Below are 20555 nucleotides of genomic sequence, written 5' to 3'. Positions count from 1 at the left end.
AGCAAATTAACAGTCTTTTTAGGCAAATGTTTATTTAGGTACCTTATTAAGGGACTTTCAGCACTATTTACCCTTGAATTCACTGGACTGATATTACAACCTTACATTGTGTATATCTGCATGAACACCGAATTAGGTGCCATATTTACCAAAAAACCAAGCTGCATACCATATAACAAAATAAAAAGTAGTGTTTCTTGTTCTTCAAAACTGTTGAAGATCCCTATACAAGCCTTTGTTCTGACCCCATGCCGAAAAATAAAATGAAAACTTTAGTGAAAAGTTTATGTAAAAATATTAAAAAATTTATTAGGCTATACCACTAGCATCACCATCTAAAGTTAGCAATGATACTCTCCACAATACTCAATGTAGTCTTTCTTCAGAGCTGGGGTGCAACAAATGTCCAAGTTTTTGTGTCACAGTTTTACAATATAGGGATGTTTTATAGAAAACCTGTAAAAAAAAAAAAAAAAAGTTTTAGTGTTAATGTGTGCTATAAACAATATATCATATAGCAACATTGTATATTGGGCTGCAATTTACTATTAATGATACTTTTTTATAATATCGTAAATTGTTGTGGCTTGTCTAAATAATGGTCGATTCTAAATCTCAGTTAATGAACATCTGCCTTGTATCATGAGACTTTGTGGCTATATATTGACTTAACACACATTAGGAAGATATACAGGAAGCTGTCTACAGACTGCATGTTGTGACAACATACAAAGTATTTGACAGTTACACACAAAGAGCTTAAAAACTTGTAGTTTTGCTTATATTTGCTGTGTGAGCAAACATCCTTTGTTTTTCAATTCACCCTTTAGTATCTATGGTTAAACACATGGGAGCATATTCAAGTCCCTTGTACCCCTCAGGTCACACAAAATAATAAAATCAGCAGACAGAGGATGACTTCAGCATTTACCCATCATAAAAAGTATTCTAGTTGTTTTAGGGAAAGAGCAGGTTTGAATAAAAAACTAATACATTATCCAAAAAAACTTATTTAGAAGAATTTACTTGCTAATGTACCTTAGGCATCAAACATCTGTGCCATTTTGGATGAAATACTCAGACATTTCTTTTAAAGCACGATACCGATGAGAGATTGTATTCTTTACTTCCTTAGGGAGCTCAGCATAACTGTAAAGAGAGGCACATCAATAAAAAGAAGAACCTGTTGTCACTCTATCTGGTTTAGAACTATCTATTGATTGCTTCTAAAGGCCCCACCAGATTTTAATACCGTACTTATGCAAGCCTAATTCTTTGCAATGGACTCCTTGAAGAAAGAGGTAAAATGGCAGAAAAATTCTTCTTTAGAAATTTCTCCAAGCTGGTGAAGTTTTTTTTCCAAAAAGGAGCACTGGCTTGGGAAAAAAAATAGCGATTTTATTTACTGGGGGGCTAACATACTGACATGAACTAGGGTGTCCTTTTGCTTTTATGCACTCTAGATGTATTATCTTAGAGGACACACAATCTGTCTTTTGATTTTCAGCTGCACAAGTGCCAGTACAACAGTGGTGGTTCAATCTAATAGTCAGGTCATAATAATCTAAATATAAATGCTTACGTTTGTTCAAACCCATCAGGCTGGAAACAAGGATCCCATCCAAAGTCCCTTGGGCCTCTTGGATACACAATCTGCCCCTAATTTAAAGGATTAGGTGACAATGTATGAATCAATCTCTTATATTCTAGATACAGATGGGCAGTTGCAACAATTGTATTAGTATATGAATTGTACAATCTAAATGATGATTTTAGTGATTTATCAGACACGTAGAAAGTCCTGTCTGCAGCAGAGCCTTCTCAATCATGTAACATGTGTATATGCTTTGGTAAATGTTTAAAGAAAATAACATACACGTTACATGTATAAAACTCTGGCTTTTCACTATTACTAATGTGTGCAGAGAGGTTGAACTGGTCACTGCAGTCAGCTAAGGAAGTCATTATTTCTTACCATAAAAATTTTGAAAATAATTGAGTAAAATGATTGAAGTTATAATCCTGCCACATCAAAGCTGGAGACTACTTCCCACTTAATTAATGTCAAATAATTAACCATCTAGTAAAACAGATTCCCATTCCAGGAAGTTTTGCAGTGTCTGTTATTACAGATGTAGTTTACCCTTTTTATGGTTTGTATGTACACAGAAACTTATGCTAACTTTATACAAACCATAGTTTTGCCTCTAAAAAGAAGAACACTATCATCTGGATTTCCATTGAAATAAGCAAATGTGCACAGAGCAAAGGCCGACTTGTCCTCAAATCCTTCTAACATTCGGTGCAGCCCTGTGAAAACATTATTGAGAATTCCAAAAATCCCAGATTTATACAATATTCTAGTGAATAAACAAAATTCAGGCGCAAACCTCCCTGCCCAATATAGAAAACAAGTCAAACTTAGCAAATCAAAACAACTATACTACAACCCCATTATTAAAAAAGTTGGGGCACTGTGTAAAATGTAAATAAAAAGAGAATGAGATTATTTGCAAATCATATAAACCCTATGTTTAATTACAAATAGTACAAAGACAACATATCTGATGTTGAAACTGGGAAATGTAATTGTTGTCTAAAAAATATATGCTCATTTTAAATTCGATGCCAGCCACATGTTTTAAAATAAAGTTGGACCAGAGGCATGTTTCCCACTGTGTTGCATCACCTCTTCTTTTAGCAAAACTATGTAACCATTTGGGAACTGAGGAGACCATTTGCTGTAGTTTTCAAAGTAAAATGTTGTCCCATTCTTACTCAGTATGGGATTCAGCTGCTCTACAGTTTGGGGTCTCCCTATGTTGTATTTCTCATTTCATGTTTCATAATGCACCAAATGCTTTCAGTGGATAACAGGTATTGACTGCAGACAGGCCAGTTAAGGCCCAGAGAAGGAGCAAGTGTTTCTGGACAAGGTTTGTTCATGGTTTCTTCTTTGCATGGTAGTGTTTTAACTTGCATTTGTGGATGCAGCAGCAAACTGTGTTCACAGAATATTTTTTAAAAGTATTCTTGTGCCTCTGCAGTAATTTCCAATACAGAATTGGAATTCTAATGCAAGACCCACTGAGACCCAGACATTATTTTGGCCTTGTCCATTTAGTACAGAGATTTCTCTGGATTCAGTAAATCTTTACATCTTTCTGATGTAACTGTACTGTACTGTACCTAAAGATATCCCTAGATTCTTTGCATCCTACACTGAGGAATGTTATTCTTAAATTTTTGTGTCATTCTTCAATGTATGTGTCACAGAGCAGTGCACCCCTCCCCTCCTGAATAAGCCAGCCTCTCTGTAATACTAACATTACAATAACATTAACAATAACATTTTTAGTTTTAACATCTCATATGTTGTATTTGCACTATTTGCAATTAAATATAAGACTTAAATGATTTGCAGCTCATTCTCTTTATATTTAAATTTTACACAGCATTCTGAATTTTTGGAAATGGGGTTGTACCAATCTGATATCAACCATATCTTTTATATCTACCATGTAAAAACATGATAACTAATAAAATATTTCACATTTTAACTATTAAGCTATTGATATGTAATCAAGTTGTGAAAGTAAATGAGAAGAATAACAAATATAACATCTGATTATTAAAAATAAGAAAAGGTACTGATAAGATAAGCATTAGGAACAGCAACAACTGTCCTAGTATTAAGAATATATATTAGGGCTGATTTACAAACATAGGCAAACAAAACAAACAAGGCAATCAAAATTGGCAATTGCATCCAATCAGCCCTTTGCTGGTAATAGAGGTTGCTAATTAGCCTTCACTGGCAACAGCACTTTAAAACCTGTTGGTAAATCAGCCCCACTGTGTATCATATGCACGTTTCCTTGTTAAAAATGCCTGACATTGTCTGTAAGTCCCAGCTGGAAATCATTGGGAAGGGCCAGAACAGGTGATAGTCATGAGATACTTGTCTGTAAACCCTGTCATGAATGTAAAGCGATTTCATTATGGAACCTGACTATCCCTAGAGAGATGCAGTATTGTTGCCAGCTGTTTTCTTTAAAAGTCAAACATTTTTGTAAAAAGTACATGGCTACAAAAAGAAATAAAATATTATGGAATATAGTAGTGAAATACGAGTGAAGAGCAAAAGCACCACAAAATGTGCCCCATGATTTTATTTAATTGTATAGGATTGTACATTATTAATATCATTATTATTATTAACATGTATTTATCCTGGAAACTCTTAAGGATATTTGTTCCCTCACCCTTAAATGAATGGTTTCTAAACTGTGGGGCAGGCCCCAAAGCAGTGGAAGAGAGGCCCAGCCAAATAGGGAAAAAGATGTAAGATATCCCTGCGACTATGGGACCATGGTTTCATACATCTGTAAACTTGTCATGACAAAAGGCCTACAAACTAACTCCAAAACATTTAAAGACCTCTGCCTAGATACATATAAACTTTAGTACAGTTGCCCCAATGGTTTATTATACATTGAATTATAAATTCATACCTTCGGGTTTTATCTTGTCAAGAAACCATTTTCTGTAGGTTAATAAAAGACAACACAGTGTTATTCTTTGTGTTTTTAGAACATAAATTCATTTGTCTATAAAAGATAACATTTTTTTTTAATGTTGATATTAAACATAGAATGTTAAATGGATGTGTTGTTAATTTACTCACATATAAGGTCCAGGAAGACCTCCCAAAGCATTAAAACACAAGCAAGTATCCTCTACGATAACTGGGCCTTGAATCTATTCATGAAAGAAAATGTAAAAATATAAAGAAATCACAAAACCAGAACATAAAAAGTTAGTTAGATAGCATAGAAATGTTTACATATACAAAGATAACAGCTTTACATTACCCCTTATTGCTATAGGTTGCTGGTACAGGTATAGGATTTGTTATCTGGAAACCAGTTATCCAGAAAGCTCAGAATTTCAGGAAGGCCTCCCAAAGACTATTTCAATCTTTCTTTCTTCAATTTTTTCTCAGTAATAGTAAAATAGTACCTTGTATATCATCCTAACTAAGATATAATTAATATTATTGGAGGCAAAACAATTCTATTGTGTTTAAATAGAATATTTCAGATATGGAGGTCAAATTCTGGAGAATCCCAGTTTCAAAGCATTTTGGATAACAGGTCCCATAACTGTACTGCACACAGCTGCCCTCTGTTTTCCATTATTCCTTAAACTTTAATAGCACAATCTCCCCTATATTCTGCTCACCCGTTTGTCATTTACAAACATAATAAACACATAGCATGCATATACAGTATTGGCAAGCACACACAAGTCTTCTGGATAGTGCTCTGTCCAATTATAAATTAAGAGAGTATTTGATTATAAAATATAGCATTTAAATAAATTAAATTTTAAAGCTTACAGCATTCATAAATAATATTTTAAAGCAAATGACATACAAGATACCCCTGCAAGGCTCGTCCATTCCATTTTTAGAAGATTATGAAATATGACAAAAAATGACAAATAATAGCTAGGGGGGTAAGAGTGTGTTTTGACTTGGGAACAAATAATGTAGCTCGAAAAAAAAGGATTTTCAGGCCTACACACACACGCACTATATATATTTATATAGGAAAGCAGTGACTGTGAAATAAAACCATGAGGACAGTGATCTGACCACACCATAAAATAAAGTGCAATAACCAGAGCTTACCTGTTTTGCAGCCTCCTTACATTTCTGAATTGAAATGTCATCTGGTTCTCCCTGATACTCTGGCACTAGATAATGTTAATATGAAACTAATTAGTAGTTGCAAAGCAATTATAAAGTCTGTGCTAAAAGTGTAAAAAGGGACCTGCCATCCTAAGAAAAATTCCACAACCTTTTGTGTCACATTAGTTAAGCACAATAAACTTTGTTCATACTTATATAAATTATTTACATTTTGTTCCTCCAGTCTTGGAATTCACAGTCACAGCAAGTAGGCAGGCACCGTTTTGTGGACACTGTTACTACGTTTTGTATCACCTTATGACCATACCCATGCACAGGCTACACAATTATTGACAGTGAGGAGGAAGGGGGAATGAAAGGAGTCAAGTGACATCTAGAATGTGCAGAATGGAAAGTGAAAATAACTACCTACTCCCGCCTAAGGCATAGAGGTGCAGGCAATATGATTTAAATAAAATACATTTATAACAGGTATAACATTGGGTTTCATGTTTAATTTGCAAAGGACTTTCATTATACAGCTTTTTGTGCGCATATGACAGGTCCCCTAGTATGATGTATCACAAAATGCACTTACAGTCAATTTTCTTAGCCACCAATTTGCATGGAAATTTGTCTCCAAGAATCTGAATTACCTGTGTAGGATATGCAGAGAAAAAATATGAACGTTTCTGCAGCAAGTTGAACAATAATACGCATTCCTTAAAGCTTGTCTTTCATATTCAAAAGATAGGTGTCTTTTTTTTTTACATATAACAAAACAAAATGATGTAATTTTTGTGTTTTGCCTCTGCAGAAATATAAGAGCCTGCTTTTCTAACTTGCTAGATGCTTATAGATCGTGGTGGAAACAACTACACGTTATCCTTTGCTTGTGCACAGGAGAGCCACTGGTCCTCCTAGCCATGCTGTTACGATTTGCTGCTCTTGTTAGACTTCATGGTTATGTGGGTGAAGGAACAATTATTAAAAAAGTATTTAAAAAAAAAATAAATAATCAATGTATCTGACAAATGTGTTTATTCTCCTGTATTGAAACAACTCTAATGCAGTTGTGTCAGATATTATATCCTCTTAATACACAAACCTTTATGACATTGTAGCCAGTACAATACACATTGCATAACCCAAACAGAAGTTTTTCTCATTGCTGTGGTTTCCAAAACAATGTTTCCATACAGCACTTAGTGATTTTTGGTTCCAATGTGTAATGAACATAGCAACTGGACAATTTGTTGCAAAGCACATTGGGAAGATGAAAATAAAAACCTGAAAGATCCACTATACTAAGGGCTCTGGCACACGGGGGAGATTAGTCGCCCGCGATTAACTCCCTGTTCGTGGGCGACTAATCTCCCCGAGTTGCCTACCCCTGCCATCCCACCGGCGAACATGTAAGTCGCTGGCGGGATGGCAGACGCGGCGGGGCGATTTCCGGAAATCGCCGAAAAAGACTGATTTGCGCGAAATCGCTAGGTGTGGCATTAGCCGAAAATATGCAGTGTTGTGTTGTTTGGGGGATATTGGCTACATGTGCCTGTGCCCGAGCGTATACCATTCATTCGGGTGGAGGCACAGGTAGAAGCGTATGGTGCATATTTTCGGCAAGTGTTTTTCGGCTTGCTGAAAATATACACCATATGCATGGTGTGGCATTAGCCTAAAGTCAGTTGAATGCTACACAGCTGGCAGTGGATTCAGCCTGCCTTTTCACATCACCATCAGTATTGTTTACCCCACATGGAAAGTGGTCGGTATCTGTCCACAGGTCCAACTGAGGTAGCATTTTTCGCTGTGAACGGTACGCTTTATTTGACCGAGAGGTTAAAGCTGTGGCATAAAAACCACAAAAGTAATTTAGAGGAGCCAGTGACACATTGTATTAATATGTTATGTAAGCTAAGATGTTTGTATATACATGGAAATTATATTGCAAAATGTTCACACACATGTAAAATAAGAAGCAAATATAAAACAGGAGCAGGGAATAGCAAACCAGGAGTGAGGAAGCAATATAAATCTCCAGTGGCTGCATATTTCCTCAAGATTGCTTGCAGCTGCACTCACTCAACTTTGAGTTTACATACCAAGGCTTCCTATAGTTATGAAACTGCTGAGATTGTATAAGGTCTTGGCACAGCATTTGATACACAGAATGATGACCTGCGAGCTGGTGGGCTGAGGGGGCAGGACACAAAACAAGCCCCAGGACAGGCCAACATCTGTACTAAACTGGCCTTTGGGAAATACTGCTTAAATAATGTCTTTTACTAACTCTTTCACTACTGAAAAGGAAAATGGTGACTGCATTTTTTTTCGGTTTATGGGGATAAGCTTGCACACAATGGTATGCATACAACACTATCTGCACCAGAAGGCTACCAAGGATTGATCCTTTAACAGCAGTCAGTTTTACTACTTAGCTCAACACAACCACAACATCTTTTCATAAGTCGTTTTATTTAAGGTCAGACTTCATTTGAGCCACAAAAATCTTGTCACACAATAGCATGAGATTTTGTGGGATCCTACAAAATGCAGCATGCAGGGCTCCTTACTGGTAGGTGTGTTGCTTCACAGGGCAGGTAGTTTAAAAATCACCAATCAGATCCTAATAAAGACCAACCTAAGGTGTATCCAGCAAAACTTTAAACTTTTATATGTGCCTTCCCAGAGATTGTCCCAATAGCCATAATGTAAACCACAGCACCAATGAAGGGACTTATAACTCTCTAAGTTAAAGCAGATATAAGTATAAATTAAGATAAAAAGCAATGTTTATTGATGGACAATTCTGCCAGCATGAATTAAAACCATAGCCCATAAAAACAAGGGCAGCACCTAGCACCTGAGAGCCCCTCATAAAGTGAATATTTTTTGTTTTTTTAAAGATTTTTTTTATTGCGTTTTTCGAAAAAAAAAAAAATAAGTACAGAAAGCAAACAAAGAAAGGAAGAAGAATGATGTTTCTATCAGTTTTGAATCATGCAATTAGATCTGAGTTGTAGGATGTGTTTTTTTGGCATTTCTATTTACACTAAACCATCCACAAACACAGATGGCCACCTGTATTACATCCAATACAAGCTATCCTCAGTGCAGGTCACTTAACCATGTTCACAACCAACCCTGCTGTGTCATTTTTTGCTTAAACATTGGGTGGTACAATAAGCAACAAATCCTTTTCCTTCACTGCACTACAATCCTCAAGTCTTTAACACAACACCACCCTAACACCAAAGCCAAGGGTATGCAATCATGCTATATTAAAGCCTTTCAATTAGCTCAGACACGTGGGCCTTACACCTGGTGCCAGTGGTGGCCTTTACCAATCCACCAAGTTACTTTACAGTGAGGATTACAATACAGGACTAGGACCCGACAGGAGTGTTTGTGGATGGAAAAAAAAAAAAAAGATTTTGCATAAATCAGTACCAGAAACGTGGGAAATCCCTCCAAAATTAAAACTTCCAACTTTTCATGAACGAATCATGACCAGCTTGATATGTACTGGTAGCTAATAAGTTATCTTTTGGAAACAAAACTTGTGTTTTGATTAAATTTATACACCTGTTTTTAACTGCGATGTTGTGTTCCACCTGCTTTGAACTGTCGATATTGTGTCCTGTACTGAAAAAGCCCTTAAACACAAGTGTTTCTCTCTGTGTTTCCAGATGTTTGGTTTCGTGTCTGCTCCACCGCAGTTACCACAAGAACTGAATTTAGTTTTGATCAGTATTTATGGCACCGCAGTTTAACACTAAACAAAAAACTATTAGTATTTTCTATATTAGAAAGATTTATCTATATTCACAAACTCTTACCCACCCATATATTCCTTCACATATATAGACTATATAACTGTAGAAATCACAATAGTGGTGACCTCTGGTGCGTTGATCAGTTTTTATGGGGAAAAAGACCCCCCTCAGTCTGTAATCCCCATTAATGTACTTGTAGTGCTGCCTCCATCTAAGGTACATATGTAAGCGTTTAAGACAGGGATACATTTATGTGGGTAGAACACGAAGACCAATTAAACACTCTTTTAAGATACCTTAATTTAAAGGTGACAACTTTTAGTACTGCAAACTACAAATCAGAAAAAGTCAGCCAGTTAGGACAAACAGCCATTCTACACTGAAAGGCGACCTAATGGGAGATGAAAGACACTTTCCACGACAAGACACCAATCCTCACCAAAATATAGGGTTTACCCTTAGAATAAACCACACTGATCTCTTAAGAGATAATAAACACCAGCAAAATCAGCCGCTACCTCTTCCAGCTTTTTAGCGTTCCCTGTTACGAATACGATACTTCTGCCGGCAGCAGCCATGGTCAGCTCTATGTATAGCTCTAAGTATAGCAAAGCTTCCAACCGGCGTGACTAGTTGCCACTTCCGGGTCAGCGTGGGCTTGGTTGCATTGACCAATCAGAGAGTAGAGTAGAGAAGGAGCTAGTACGTAGGCATGGGTAAACTACGGAAGCCGACTGCACGGAAACGACCACTACCAGAATGCCTACATCCTACCAGAATAGCAGAATGAGAGCTACACTGTTGGCAAAAACCATAATACATTAATTGCGACGTAACGTTATAAAAATGAGTTAACCAAAAAAGTAAATAAGTCACAATTATCAATAAACTACAAATCCCATCCTCCCATGTTTTATAGCCCCGGAAGTATTCGGTCGCTGTTTAGTAGTGACATGGGGCACATGTGCGATTGACTGGTGACAGAATGGATTTACTACCGAAAAGTTCGAAGGAGTTTGCTGCCCCTGAGTACTGGGAACAGTTCTTCCGGCGCCGGGGCGAGCGGGCCTTTGAGTGGTACGGAGGGTACCTGGAGCTGTGCGGCCTGCTGCATAAGTACATCAAGCCCAGAGACAAGGTGTGTGTGTCTAACGCTGCACCCTCTGGCTTCACCCCTCTGGTAGCCGGATAAAAGACATTTTAGTTAAATAAAAATATAAATGTATTTGATGTTTGTCTGGGCAGACTTGATGAGCAGCTTCTTTCTTGCCAAACTCTATGTCTAGCATAACATAGCATAACCTTTTCTGGTGTTATTGAGAAGCGACTCCCTGCATCTTCTTACTGGCAAAGGCTGGGTTTTAAGGCCAGTGCCGTGCCGGGAGTTGCTCTATGCTAGCTGCATGGTTGCAGGCTGGTCATCTTTGTACAGAACCTGGTAACGTTATACGTTATATATTTACTGTTAACTGAGCTATGGAATTGTATTTATTTGCTCAGCAACAAAATGTCGGTAACAAATGCCCAAAAATACCCTTCAAATGGAAAGCATTAGAATAACCATTAGCATGTCAATAAAATAACGTATTCACACATAAATGTTCTAATGAGTATTCTAGCATAATCATTTGCTTTTTGCTGCGCTAACTGAAGCAATTCTAATGCTTATGTGTGATATGTCATGTTGGGGTGTTTTCACGCAGGCTTCAAATGCCCCCCCCGCCTTTGGCCATAATACATTAAGTAATAGATTATAAAGGAATGCTTTATGATTCAGCCAAACTTTTGTCTTTGTCAGGTACTTGTAGTGGGCTGTGGCAACTCCGAGCTCAGCGAGAGGCTGTATGATGCGGGATGTCAGAACCTGACTAATATTGATGTAAGTGAGGTGGTTATTCGTCAGATGAAGGAACGAAATTCCAGTCGACGGCCTAACATGACATTCCAGGTAATGGATGCCACACAGACAACGTTTGATGACTCTTACTTTCAGACAGTGCTGGATAAGGGGACGTTGGACGCCATCATGACAGACACAGATGAAAGAACATTAGAAACTGCAGATAAAATGATGTCTGAGATTGGTCGCCTGTTGACATGTGGAGGGCGTTTCTTATGTGTTTCTCTGGCCCAGGCCCATGTCTTGGAGAAACTTGTTGGACACTTCTCACAGGGTGGCTTCATGATCCGTGTTCATCAAGTCATGCAGGGCAGCACCTCAGAAAGCGACAGCCAGTTTCCTATGCCAGTGTTTGTCTTTGTGATGACAAAGGTTCGGCAGATATCTGGCTTTCCTACAGTTTTAGAAATGATGCCAGATGAGGAGGGAGGAAAACCTGCTCGCTGGGCAAGCCCTGAGGAATTAATGGAAGCTGTGAAAGAACGGCAACGTTATGCATTGATTCGAAATAGACTGAACCAAAACCAAAGTTCACAAGAGATTTCACTAGACTTGTGTGATGGGGATTCCAGAAAAAGCCGTTATACTTTTTATATTGTGGATAATCCAACAGTCAGACTATCCCATTCTAATCATTTTGCTATCTTTATCAGTGAGTATGGAACTTGCACTTTGTAAATGTCTGTATATTCATAGAAAAAAATATGCGGGTTTGCAGTCCTATAGTCTTCTATAAGAAGTACAGTAGAACCCCAGTTTTACTTTTTTTCAAGGGACCAGAATAAAGTGTAAAATCAGGGAAATGCATTATATATTGGTGGGGCCACAAAAAAGTTCTGGAGTATTTGTTAAACTACCTGTTTATGGCATGATGGAATTTACAGTTTAGAATAACATTTGTCTTACAATTTGCTAAAAAAAAAAATTTTGCTAAAACAAAATCTGCCATTTATATCATATGCTAAAACTACCTACATAAAAGTTTATGGACTTACTTGTAGCATACAGAGCTCTGCATTGCAAGCATTTGTGGGCAGGAGGCATATTTAACTATAGAAACATTAAAGTGTATGTTTCTAGTTATTTTTAATGTCTGCTGTGCTTTGAAATTTTATGTATTTTCCAGTCCCTCAAGGAAGAGAAACAGAATGGCTCTTTGGATCAGAGCAGGGGCGCAGGCAGCTGTCAGGAAGCGTTGGGTTCCGCAGACTGATAATTGTGGCATTGCACCGGGATCAGCAATACACAGACATGAAAGCTATTCAGTCAGAATTGTCTGCAAAGGTTCTGGAACTAGCTCCTCCTGGTCTGCCAGATCATCAGCAGGTAACAAAAAAAATAAGTTCTACCAGTTTTATTGTCCATTAAGTTGTATAAATGTAAAATGTATGAATTGACTCACCTATGCATGCTGTTGCTATTATATCTTTTGTTCATTGTTGATTTTTTAAGTCACCAAAGCATCACTTTCTTGTAGATCCCTTTCCTGTCAGCTGGGGAGGATATTGGAGCACGCACAATACAGCATCGAGGCAAGAGTGATTTTAGTGGGGAGTATGTGGTAGAGGATGTTAAAGGAGATGGAAACAGCAGTTACCGACGTCTTATATTCCTCAGCAATCAAAATGTTGTACAGTCTGAGGCCAGATTATTACCAATCAACACGCACATAGGTAAGAGCTTCCATAACCTAACAATCCAGCCAGACATAGCAAGAATTTTTATTCCATTTCTTACAAAGGCAACATTCACACGCATTGATTTCCTTTTTTTACATTGGTTGAGGGCATGGTGTAATCCAGGAAAGAATAGTATAGTATGGTGGTTAGAAAATCAAATGCTGCTTAAATGCAGATGTGACCCCTGTGCTTTTCAAATTCCTTGTTCCTTACAAGAGACACTTAAGTGTAATTATAAAACTCTTTAACCTGAGGAATGTTTTGATTAGTTGTACCTACTTTGATTAATTGGCTACTTGGCAAGGTGTTCAGGACTTAGCACTTACTTTTAAACTACACTGGTGCAACTGGGCTCTTTTTTAAGATATTGCAACACTTAAAATCTCCTTTAAAATAATCTCCTAACCTTTAAGTTTATAAAATGATGATAAAAACAGTGTTTGGTGTTTGGCTTCTCCCCGGTGATTGTAACTTTACTTTTCCTTTAAACTCACTTCTTGCTGTTGAAAGCACCTAGGGAAAATGTTCAAATTATTTAAATTGTTAAAATCTAGTGTGATGTGTTTTTGTCCCATGCCTTATAGTGTTCATTACTTTTAATCAGGACAGAAGAAAAGAAAAGACAAAAAGAAACACCAGAAACCTGTGAAGGATCTCGAACAACCCACTGTAACTAGGATTGACAAAAGTTACCTCTGCTGTGAGCATCACAAAGCAATGATCTCTGGGCTGGCAATGCTACCTAACTCAGGAATACTGCCAGGTATTGGATCAGTGGCACCAACTAGAATAAGTTGTTACAGTACGCCTGAGGAGGAAAAGGTTTTTGCATTAAAAAATGATTATTTAAAAAGTATCTTTATGCCTTTTAGGACAGGAATTTTATTTTTGTTTACTTCATAGGGTCATGCAGACTTGCTGTGGTAGAAGTTTGATACATTTATAGACATAAATATTGTTTGTGCTCTTGCTAATTTTGGATTACCGTATATACTCGAGTATAAGCCGATCCGAATATAAGCTGAGGTACCTAATTTTACCTAAGAAAACTGGAAACCCTTATTGACTCGAGTATAAGCCTAGGGTGGGAAATGCAGCAGCTACTGCTAAGTTTCAATAACCAAAATAAATACCAATAAAATGACATTAATTGAGGCATCAGTGGGGTATATGTTATTAAATATTTATTTCAAAGAAAAACAGTAAACTAGCTCTGTAAGTGGAGAAGAGGGTCAACAAAAACAATATGGTATCAACAATGATACCAGTAACTACCCCCTTAGCTCAATCAGCAGCCAAGCTAAAACACAAAGAGTTAAAATCCTTCAAAACCAGATTCTTCCTCATCATCTGTATGTCCAAACAGAGCTTCAGCTTCAGCTGGTGTCAGGTTATCAGCATAGACATTGGGGCTGGTGGGAGTGGGCATAGGAGAGTGTGACTATTTTGTTTGGGGAGGCTAAGGCTAATAACACATGCAGAGTTGAAGCAACAACTGTGGATAAATAGCTGATTGGCCCCCTACCATCCTGACATTGACATTTGGCATTGACAAAATGTAATTCACCTGTTACTGCACACCCTGGGTCCAGATCTTACAGTATGTACCAGTTAGACCACTGTACCAAATAGATACTGAGCACTGCATTAACCCCAGATATACCAGTAAGATCACTACAAACATGGATAAAGGAACTACATTAACCCCAGACACGACAGTGAGATCATGACCAGAAAACAGATCATTGCATAAATCTCTGAATTATAGGAAGGCCATCATTAGTCACCATCATTAAATATTTCCAAACCTTAAATATGTCACACATAAAAGTAACCTAAGTTGTAAGGCTAAAGCTTTCCCTATTCCTTTTGCTGGTTTACTTGAAAATGTGGGCAGCAAGAAACAGGAGTGAAAATATTTAGAAAGTTGGGGGTAGAACGGCTGTTACCGTCAGAACGATCAAGGAGGTGTACTGCTTGCAGAGAAGGAAAGAGTTTTAAAGCTAATGAGATGAACACTGCACATAAACACTACTGACCTTTGCTGTCAGTCTACAACAGTAAATCCAGAAAATGTGCGGGAGGGGTGAAGAGGATTCCGATGATGCGACAGGAAGGAGGATCAAGTTAAGTTGTAGGGGAAAGACACAGTGCGAGTGACTTTACTGAACTCCTGTGGTATTGTCACATGATCGGAGGTGCAGTAATGTCTTTATAACTCCCAAATGAGCTCTAAGTTACGTTCACCTTTACTTTGACCCTCAACACAATCCCTGGTCAGTATTTTTATTTTTTTTGTAAGGAAGGTTTGGGGAGGCTTAGTCTTCCCAAGCCTTAATTTAAATCCGTCTATGGTAGCGGGAATCTTAATCACTATTGCTGGCAGGGGCTTGTGCAGGTGAGACTTTTCTAAAAACCTGCTTGTATTTCACCCAACTCGAGTATAAGCCGAGGGTGAATTTTTCAGCACATTTTTGGCTTATACTCGAGTATATACGGTATGTGCCAAAAAATACTAAATAGCATTCAGATTGCTCAAGTAATAAGTATTTTCTTCAAATTAATAGTACTCTGATCCTTCTTCCTCCTAAGGTATTGAAACCTTCTGCCTGAAAATACTCTTATTTAGAGGTTCTCATCCTGTAACCCAAACTTTACAAAGCTTATCCAAGTTAACATACAAACTTTATCCACTCAAAACATGAGTTTTAAATTCTAGTTAAGGTCACATGGTACAAGTGAATATATATTTTACAGTTCCTCCGCAGAAAAAAAACATTAGCAAGAACAGTAGCAATGCAATATCTTGGCAATTTAGTTATGATCTGTGTAGAAGCAACAGCAGGTACTGCCATGAGTGGGAAGCAAGGAGCACACTTGTGTCTTACTAGATTTCAATTGGCGTGTTTGTTACTTTAATCTGTTCTTGCTAGGATATGCTTATCTGTCTTACAGAGTGCAAGACATCAGTTCTGCTGATTGGGCTGGGTGGAGGCAGCTTGTCCCTCTTTATACATGACTACTTCCCAGGTTCAAGAGTTGAGGTTGTTGAAATAGATCCATCTGTGCTTGATGTGGCCTGCAACTGGTTCAGCTTCTGTCAGGATGATCGCATGAAAGTTCAACTCGCAGATGGTTTAGTCCATATTAATAGTTTGGCAGATAGTGGTAAGTGCTGAGTATGAGTAGTATTCAAATACAGTCTTTTAGGTAAAGCTACAAAGCTAAGGTTTATATATCAAATCCTAAAATATAAATGTTTAAAATATAAAGGTATAGCTGGTGTGAAGTGATGGGACTTGCTCATTAACTTGCCTGATATGGGCCATAACTCACGCTAAGTTTAGTTTTTATCTGTTAAGCTTAGTGATAGTAAAGGTTTTATGGACACTATAAATTTGAATGGATGTATAACATCCCAAGGTTATATGCGTGTGTTTCATGCTAGACCGTACACAATCATATCCCTTTATTAACAAATCTTAATCCTTGCCTATAAATTTGGACTGTAGGTATGAATTTGTTTTGTGTCACTCTGCTTTCAAGGTGAGGCTTGCTATGACGTGATAATGTTTGATGTGGACAGCAAGGATCCCAGTGTTGGCATGAGCTGTCCACCGCCTGCCTTTGTGGAAAAAATATTCCTACAGAATGTTCACAAAATTCTAAATCCTAACGGTAAGATGAGGAAGCACCATTACTTTATTAGTTTGGGATTATTATTATTATAAACACATATTTATGAAGGGCCAACATATTCTGCATCACTGTAGGATACATAGGTATATACATGGCACATACAGATTTACGTACAAAGTACCCAATAACTGAAATATAAGATCTTACAATCTAAAGGATTATTATGATGTTGTTACATTTCTTAGTTATTTTAACGAATACAGATGAAATTAAATTTGTGGGAGAAAAACATGTTTTTTTTTAACCTTTGGCTGCATGAAGAGCTCACCAAAACAAATCCCACCACCACTCCTTGAAATATGTGTCATACCATATATACACAAGTATAAGCCGATCCGAATATAAGCCGAGGTACCTAATTTTATCTAAGAAAACTGGAAAAACTTATTAACTCGAGTATAAGCCTAGGGTGGGAAATGCAGCAGCTACTGCTAAGTTTCAATAATCAAAATAAATGCCAATAAAATTACATTAATTGAGGCATCAGTGGGGTATATGTTTTTAAATATTTATTTCAAAGAAAAACCATAAACTAGCTCTGTAAGTGGAGAAGAGGGTCCACAAAAACAATATGAGTACTACCCCATGCTCATTGCGCATTGGCAAACTGACAGCAGACCCAGTCCCGGGGGACACATAAGGGGAAATAAGTATTGCGACAGGGGGCAGCCAGGGCACTGGACGGTTTGGTTGCAGGTGGCCTAATTTGCTCACAAAGGACAGAGGGTTCTAGTCTGGGGGCACCCATGGCACCCAACTCGAGTATAAGCTGAGGGTGATTTTTTTCAGCACGTTTTGGATGCTGAAAAACTAGGCTTATATTTCAATATATTGACTACTTTTAGCATTTTCAACCCTTTACTAAGGGTCTTGTACCTCTTCATGCTAAATATGTATTATTTATAATATGGTAGTGGTTACATGTTAATATTATAGTTGCTCAAATGGATTAGTTATTCTACAGCCTTTTATCAGTACACCTTTGTTTAACTATTCATGAAGCTTGTGCTAATGAAAGATTGTTTTTCTCTTAGGTGTATTCATTCTGAACTTGGTATGCCGTGATGCAGTTTTGAGATTAAAGGTGCTGAATGTTCTCCGTGAAATTTTCCCTTTGATTTATGCCCAGAAGATTGATGAAGAAGTCAATGAGATCTTGTTTTGCTGTGCAAATTCAGAAAGGAAACTCAGCTCTTTAGAGCTAAAAGAACTGGCAATGAACTTGGAGAAAAAACTTAAAAAGCCCGGGGTTCAATGGGACAGCACTTACAGTCTGGCTGAGATGCTGAAGTCCGTTCAGATAGTTTAAAAAACTATATTTGGAAATTTTCTTACAAAAAATTGCAGCAGGGGCTGGCCCAGGGATAATTTAAAAATGATACTGCACACATCCACATGTTAATGAAGCCCTTGCTTCTAGATTAGGTGCGGTCAACTGGGCTACCTAGGCATACCCACAATGTGTTACACATAAACTTTACCAAATTGTGTTTAAACATACCTGTATGTGTTTATAAAGAACCAAGTATATTTTCTTCAGTGAAATGTTGGATAACAAATCAAAAATGAACATTACAAATACAAAATGGTCCATCTAAAAGTTCCTGGTCTTCAAGGAAGATACATGCTATTAAAGTGCCTGTCCTATTATAAAAAAAAATCTCTGCCTTGTTCTAGGATAACATCTGGTGAGAGGTTTTTGTGTCTTTTAATTGTTTGCCTTTCTGTTCTCTGGCCTCTTCTAACCTAGATTACAAATGATGCTGGGTTTTTAGTTGTTATTAAATTCAGGCACTTTCGTAAAATTTGTGCCCATTTAAATGAACTCCTAGTTTGAGACTAGAAAATTGTATTCTAATCGAATTTTTTATGCTGCTTTATGGTTTTTAAATCATTACTTTTTTGCAGCTTTGCTGTACTGAGTGATAGTTTTTTTTTTTAAAGGAAATATTTTTCCCAATATTAGAAAATATGTCTTCTTCCTATAATATTTAATGTTGAAATGATGGGCTTACCCAATCCTTGGTTCAGAGCAGACTGCAGCAGCAGGATAGTTAGTGAGGGAAGAGTGGAGTTAAATGCTACTGCACCTGCCTGGGCTTTTCTAAGTCAAGCTAATTCTACTGGCTGCAAAGCACTTAACCCTGTGCTGTGTGTTTTCTTTCCCTGCTGATGATTTCTGCTAAAGCAAAGTGTAAAAAAAGGTCACCCTTTTCTCAAGAGGGGTAGGGCAAATTTTAAATGTATGTTTTCTCCTACCAGGACATCCCTTTTAAACTGGTTCTTTTCCACCCATTCTGCTCATGTATAGACCTAAGGTAGCACCAGGCGTTAAAGTGATACTGAAACCAAAACATTTCTTTTAAAAATATGAACCTACTTCCAAACCTAGATCATGTTGACTGTTTTTTCCTAAAAGTCCTGTTTCTCTACATAAATCCTACTGAAGATCCTGAACCCGACTGGCAGCCCGACTGTAGCTTCTCAATCTGTCATAAACTGGGAGGATTCAGCTTGCCGTTTGCTTCAAAGAGTTCCCCCTTCCTCCCTCGCTCCTCGCATTGTGAACTAAATAGCAGGCAGGCTTGATCTTTCCATTGCCTGCCTGCCTGCTTCAGAGGGCTGCCCCCCCTTTCTGCTCTTCGCACAAAGAATTTAAATAGCTTTCCCGTGCCTGCCTGCTTCTAAGGGCTCTTCCTCCCCCTTCCCATTACACATAGACAACAGAGCTGAGCTTGTCACACACCGGCTGAAAGCATATTTATTCACTTGGGAGGCATTTAAATTAAAACCTGAAAGAGGGGAACAAACATGGCTGCTCCGTGGGCCTGTAATTCATGCTACCATAATTATGAAGCGAAAAAACTTTGCAGATTTAGTTTATAAGGAATTTAAAGCTGATACATATTAAAACACAACAGAAGGTGTAAAAAAATGTTAATTGGCTGTCAGTATCACTTTAATACCCAGAGCTGATTGGTTTTCATTGATTGTAGCAACTCATATATGGCTACAATAGGCTAAATGGTGCAAGGATGAACATTGTATGTATGTATGTATGTATATATATATATATATATATATATACACTGCAAATTGGGCATGTTTTGCTGAAAGCCTTTTTAAAAAAAAATCTCCCCCACACTATACATGATTAAAAGAAGTTAGCACTTTGCTAGCAGAGTTATGTGTGAAACTGGAGACTAACCAAAAAGTCAGAGCTTTGCTAAGGAACTTTGGTACCCTGGTCAAGGGTGCAAACCTGCAAACCACTTTACTCATTTCTGGAAGAGTTATTTGCAATCATACCAGATTACACTGGAAGGATTAGAAAGACCTATACCTATATGGCTGCCCACAATGTACCTTCTCTCTTTGGCAGAGCTGATGCTCTATTTTGTTCCTTCAGGTGCCAATTCCCAGGTAGCACTGAGCCAGGCTGTAACAGAAACATGCCTATGAGTATAGGGATTGTGACTACTAGGGCAGGTGGTACTTCCTAAGGACCTTTTGTGTGTCACATGCATTTAATTTCTTATTTAGGTTTTTTAATATAGCAATTCAGCCAGCGTAAATTTATCTCCAGTGAGGAATGGAGCATCTCAATATTGGTATTAAATGATGTGTCCTTGAAAATGCCTAGTAATTCATAAAACTTGCTGTTGCAATAAACTCCACAGTTACTGGTACTTGCAAAGCTCATTTGATTGGCAGATTTTTTTTTTATCTTTATTTTTTTATTTTTATATAAGAAAGGAAGGATATTTGTATTCAAGCCTCCTGATAAGTGATACGTTTGT

The 20555-nt window shown here is 37.6% G+C and overlaps 2 protein-coding genes across 2 annotated transcripts; one reads left to right on the top strand and one right to left on the bottom strand.

Moving 5' to 3' along the window:
- Positions 1–282: 282 nt before the first annotated feature.
- On the bottom strand, positions 283–10152 carry itpa (inosine triphosphatase). The gene is made up of 9 exons (XM_002934168.5): positions 9996–10152; positions 6294–6351; positions 5696–5760; positions 4688–4761; positions 4515–4546; positions 2195–2310; positions 1583–1659; positions 1039–1149; positions 283–456 (listed from the first exon to the last, which is right to left on the bottom strand). The coding sequence occupies exons 1-8, from the start codon at positions 10053–10055 to the stop codon at positions 1047–1049; spliced, it is 585 nt and encodes a 194-aa protein (XP_002934214.1). The 5' UTR covers positions 10056–10152; the 3' UTR covers positions 283–456; positions 1039–1046.
- Positions 10153–10434: 282 nt separating this feature from the next.
- On the top strand, positions 10435–20444 carry eef1aknmt (methyltransferase like 13). The gene is given in 8 exon segments (NM_001114492.1): positions 10435–10615; positions 11276–12029; positions 12504–12703; positions 12855–13050; positions 13661–13819; positions 16012–16224; positions 16603–16734; positions 17790–20444. Coding segments are annotated over 8 exon segments (2082 nt in total). The 5' UTR covers positions 10435–10462; the 3' UTR covers positions 18065–20444.
- The last annotated feature ends 111 nt before the right edge of the window (positions 20445–20555 follow it).

This window comes from Xenopus tropicalis, chromosome 4 (genome assembly GCF_000004195.4).
Source record: "Xenopus tropicalis strain Nigerian chromosome 4, UCB_Xtro_10.0, whole genome shotgun sequence".
Classification (NCBI taxonomy): Eukaryota; Metazoa; Chordata; class Amphibia; order Anura; family Pipidae; genus Xenopus; species Xenopus tropicalis.
Note: the sequence above shows the minus strand (reverse complement) of the source record. Positions and strands in the feature narration are given on the sequence as shown.